Raw genomic sequence first — 5098 nt, forward strand, 5'->3', positions numbered from 1 at the left:
GAATGTCCGGCATGCGGAGAGACCCCACATGACTCGAAACATCTCTTCGCATGCCCGGCAAACCCGACATCCCTAACGACCTTGTCCTTATGGGCAAACCCCGCAGAAGCTGCACGCTTCCTAGGGTTGCCGTTAGTGGAACTTGACGACAACGACTGAGATACCAACCGATCTGGGCGGGGTTGTTGTAGCCGCTACAACAACAACAACATGAACAGTAATTATTGTTGTTGTACGAAGCACTAGCACCAAACTCAGCAGCCAACAAACCCACATTAACAGCATTTAAATTGCTTGCATTCGAATTGTTGGTGGAATGCAAAGATAAAATAAGATTTTTTAATGCATCAAGTTGATTAGAAAGATCTTTGAATTTAGCATCAAAAGCGTTAGACATTAACTCAATACTAAGCTTTTGGGTCCCCATGACCTCGTCGAGAACTTTGGAAAGTTTCTCCGGCATGACAACACAGTCTTCACAGAGGTTTTTGGTACATATTTATCACAGCAGTAGCAAAAGCTGTTAATATCTGAATTAAACGCTTCCATTTTACTTTTTCAATAAAACTATTATGTTCTATCCAAAGATTATTTACACTTAGGATACTTGTTTAAACAATTGGAGTTAGAGTTACATACATATAAGAACAATATACATACCTATATTAAATAAACCATTACATTGTTTTTTTTTGCATATTTCAAGGCGATATACGACTTTTTATTTTTTGTGGACTTACAGATTTGTTTCTCGCGAGAAAGAAATTCTCCAATTTAGACATTTTAAGCGATAGACATTGAACCGGCGAGTTCTGGAATCCCACCTTTAGAAAGTGAATTTTTGTACCCCGAAAATTGTGTTTTTAATGAATGAATGCAGCGTATTAAGCGTAACTGCAACACAACAAATGAGCAAAACTGTACTATATATATTTTTATAGCTTTGCTCTGTACCAAAGTTTGTCATCATCGGAAATGGTTATACCTTGTTGTTGTTCTTGTTGTTGTAGCGGCTACAACAACCCCGCCCAGATCGGTTGGTATCTCAGTCGTTGTCGTCAAGTTCCACTAACGACAGCCCTAGAAAGCGTGCAGCTTCTATTGGGTTGGTCCACAAGGACAAGGCCGTTAGGGTTGTCGGGTTTTCCGGGCATGCGAAGAGATGTTTCGAGTCATGTGGGGTCTCTCCGCACGCCGGACACTCATTTGCCACATCCTCATTCAATCTACTCAGGTAAGAGTTTAACGTGCTGCAGTAGCCAGAGCGGAGTTGGGCTGGAGGCATCCTGTCGCTGTCCTGAGTGCCCTTGTCTTCGACGCCCTTACATCCAATTTTCTAGCAAATAATTTTATACATGTTTTATAGTAAACGTTACGTTTTTGCAGTCTGTGCCTTTACACACAAATTCTTCACTTCTTCAACCATAAAAAAATATTTCGTTGCGCATTGGCCGTCGACAATACGTGTCATGCCGAATTGCCAGCGAAAACCGCAACGAATACAACCAATGAAAAAACGATTACGGTATAAAAAAAATAAATTCATTGCTTTATACTTAGATTAACTTACCCATTAAATCCGAGGCTAGGGCTTCTTTCTGATCAACGGGAACCTTGGCGATTTTCCCACCCTTGTACACATAACTTCCTTCAATGGATTTGAACTCAAGATAGCGTGTCACCCCCGTATGGATAAGCAATTTAACCAGTGATCCATTTGCCATGAGAAACTTGGGTATAAGATCAACATTCCAATCCCGACCGCGTCCATATTTATCACCTGGTGCTTCAATGTTGAAGCGTTGAAACAATTCCTCTAGCGGTGTTATGGATGCAGATTCGCCACCATAGTACTTATTCCGGTCGATATGCAAAACTTTTTTGCCGGACACAGAGAGCATTCCACTTAGAATGCATTCCTTTAGACCGGTTCCAAGCACAATTGCGTCATACTCTTCATTCATCTTATAAGTAAAATACTTGATGAGTTACAAATTTAAATAAATAAAACCTTTCTTTAAAATATTTCCAACCGACAGCAGAATTTCACTTTTAGACACCAACACGATCGTGTTCAATAAAATTTTCTACTCGTCCACGAATATTCGTAAAAATCAAGGCGAAAATATTGCAAGTGAGAAAGAGATGTATATCTACAAATACTGAGTAAACTCCCTTTCCTTTTCGTGATTAGAACTTTGAACAGGGATGCCGTTTGGATCTAAATAGATCCAATTGGGTACATTTTTAGGCGAATTTTTGCGGGATACTTATTTTATTATTATTTCGGCGGTTAAACATCGTTATCGACGACTTCGACTCCATGCATATAACAGGGAGTCGGTAACGTCGATAACTATGTTTAACCGGAGATTAGTGTTAATCACTACTTGCAGGTTAAACATCATTATCGACGTTTTCGTCACCATGCTTATAACATGTGATCGATAAAGCAGTCGTTGTATTTAACCGGAGCTTCTACCTCCGATTTCTGCAAATCAGACATTGAACAACCGGCCCTAAATGTGGATACTTTTTTAAATAGGCCAAAATTTTATATTTCCTATAAAGCTGTTTTCGATCAAAAATCGATTTTCATTAAAGATGGTAGAAAGCATTACGTTTTCTGAACGCATAAAGAATCGCTACTTAAGCGTGAATTTAAAGCATTTTATTTTTTGTGAACGAAGCAATGAACATATGAAGTGATCTCACCAAAATAGGTATAAGCGCAATTGCTTTAATTAGCTTAAAGGATGCTTTAAGCAAGATCTTAATATACATATCGTCGTTTAAAGTACAAAACCGCGTATGAACAAAAAGCAAAACAGCGTACGTGGCGTTGCATAAATTATTTTCTAGAGAGTAAAAACACTTATATTTCAAAATGGTTCTCTTTTTTATAAAGCAATCGCATTTCTGGCTAGTATATTTCAGGACGAATGGATAAGGATTGAGCCAAGAGCTTGTGTGAGCAAATCCAATTTTTGGCAGCAAATGTCAGTTACGCGGTTTTGCAGAATGACGATACGCGGTTTTGTACTTTAAACGACGATATACATATGTATATAAAGTAAATTATACTCTTTCTGTAGTAATCTCTTTCATATCACATATTTTCATTTGTTAATTTAAAAAGAAAGAAGATTTCAATGTAGTTTAAAAAACTAACTTTGATTTATTTAAGGAGACTTTTATGAATTTTACTGAAAAGACTTTAAATACACTCTAAACAATTTTTGTTTATTTGCGCATAATAGGAGAGGTAACCAGTTTCCTCTTTTAATGTGTGCAAACTCGCACGCCATGTAATAAAATTAATCATTGCATGTTTACCAAATTTGTCGCAAGAGCAAAATTACACATAACATGTTTAAAATAAAGTAATGTTTATTATTAGTAGGAAATGAGTAGTCCACTTGCAAACAGCGTTATGTGATTTTATAATAGAAAGCCATAAATTTGAAAAAGCGACTACGACAACAAGTAACATTTAAATTGAATCTTTTTTATTATTACCTGAAAATTTGGATAAATAGGAGCCTTATAAAATTGTAACATAACATAACATGTCATAAGATAACATTAACAGTCTATACGACCTAAAGCAGCTTTCTAAGTTCATCAGAAGATTGATACTTTTGAAATTTCATACATAAGTATGATAGCGACTTTTGGAAGAAGACTTAACATTTTATGCTATTATTTTCAGAATATAGAAAGATTTTGCACTCTGTTGTTAGTGGACATGAAACTACTTTAAATACTGGTACGTAATCCGCCAAAAACTAAGAAACGAAAAAAATTTTACATAGCGCAAATTGCAAGTAGACTACTCAAATGTATTTGTAGTTTGAAAATTTTTGCAATTTTAAACATTCTATATATGTGTATTTATGTGTATATTTTAAAGATCTCAAGTTCAATATCAAATACTGAACATCTTATACGTATATTTATTCAGATTCTTGTTGAAAAATAGATACTTTTCAGTAGTAGTTTTATATGCTCCTTTTAGAGTGTACTTGCTATTTATTATATTTACTTTGCAAAATACTTATGCACAAAAAATGTACTTTATAAATTGAAATTACAAATGTTTGATTTTATGCACATGTATTCCAAGTCCTTAGGATGGGTTCAATTATGTCTTTTTCATGAAAATGTTTGGTTTTCTTACAAATTATGAGATGTATATGTAAAAACAAAGAAAATTGGATACATTTGGATACATTTTGGCTTGGTCAGGGATACATTTTCTTGAGGCGGCGCGGCAACACTGACTGTGAATAGTATCGAGTATCGAATAGTATGTATTTGATAAGCTGAAATTAGTCAAGAACGTAAACCTACCGGTACGTAAACCCGAGTCAGCTGACACGATCTGTCTTACCAAAGCGCCATGTAAATGAAAACTCAACTCCGTAGAGTTTTTCTGTAGTTGTAGCCCGTAGCGCAGAAATTTGCGGAATTTAGATTTTTCCGTGTCAGCTGATTTCTCCTTCTTTAGATGGTTGCCACTTCGTCAGTTTTACAGATGGTAAAAAAGATATAAGTTCCTATTCAAAATATTTGAGATTTACTATTGAATAAGGTTTTTGTTGAAAACTAAGTAGTTTATATTTAGCTAAAATCTATTATAGCACGAAAAATTGTATTTGAAACGGGTAAGTTTATGAAAAGGCATTGATGAGTGGCAACAGTATAGTAAGCAACACTGAGGGCTCCAGTAATCGACAAAATTCTGCGTATACAGACTGCGTTTAAGGCTGAAATTAGTCGAGAACGCAGAAATCTGCGGAATTTAGATTTTTCCGTGTCAGCTGATTTCACCTTCTTTAGATGGTTGCCACTTCGTCAGTCTTACAGATGGTAAAAAAGTTATAAGTTCCTATTCAAAATATGTTTAAAATATTTGAAATTTACTATTGAATAAGGTTTTTGTTGAAAACTAAGTAGTTTATATTTAGCTAAAATCTATTATAGCACGAAAAATTGTATTTGAAACGGGTAAGTTTATGAAAAGGCATTGATGAGTGGCAACAGTATAGTAAGCAACACTGAGGGCTCCAGTAATCGACAAAATTCTGCGTATACA

General features: G+C 35.4%; 1 protein-coding gene across 1 annotated transcript in view; it reads right to left on the reverse strand.

Moving 5' to 3' along the window:
- The window catches only part of LOC108360170 (rab GDP dissociation inhibitor alpha-like), a 99780-nt gene extending 97619 nt beyond the window's left edge, over positions 1-2161 (reverse strand). The window contains exon 1 of the mRNA XM_017612352.1: positions 1571-2161. Coding sequence (XP_017467841.1) covers positions 1571-1964 — 394 coding nt within the window. The 5' untranslated portion in view covers positions 1965-2161. The remainder of the gene's footprint in view (positions 1-1570) is intronic.
- Positions 2162-5098: the final 2937 nt, after the last annotated feature.

The sequence above is a fragment of the Rhagoletis zephyria genome, unplaced genomic scaffold (genome assembly GCF_001687245.7).
Source record: "Rhagoletis zephyria isolate East Lansing unplaced genomic scaffold, Rhagoletis_zephyria_1.1 Rzeph_scaffold_00532, whole genome shotgun sequence".
In the NCBI taxonomy this organism is placed as follows: domain Eukaryota; kingdom Metazoa; phylum Arthropoda; class Insecta; order Diptera; family Tephritidae; genus Rhagoletis; species Rhagoletis zephyria.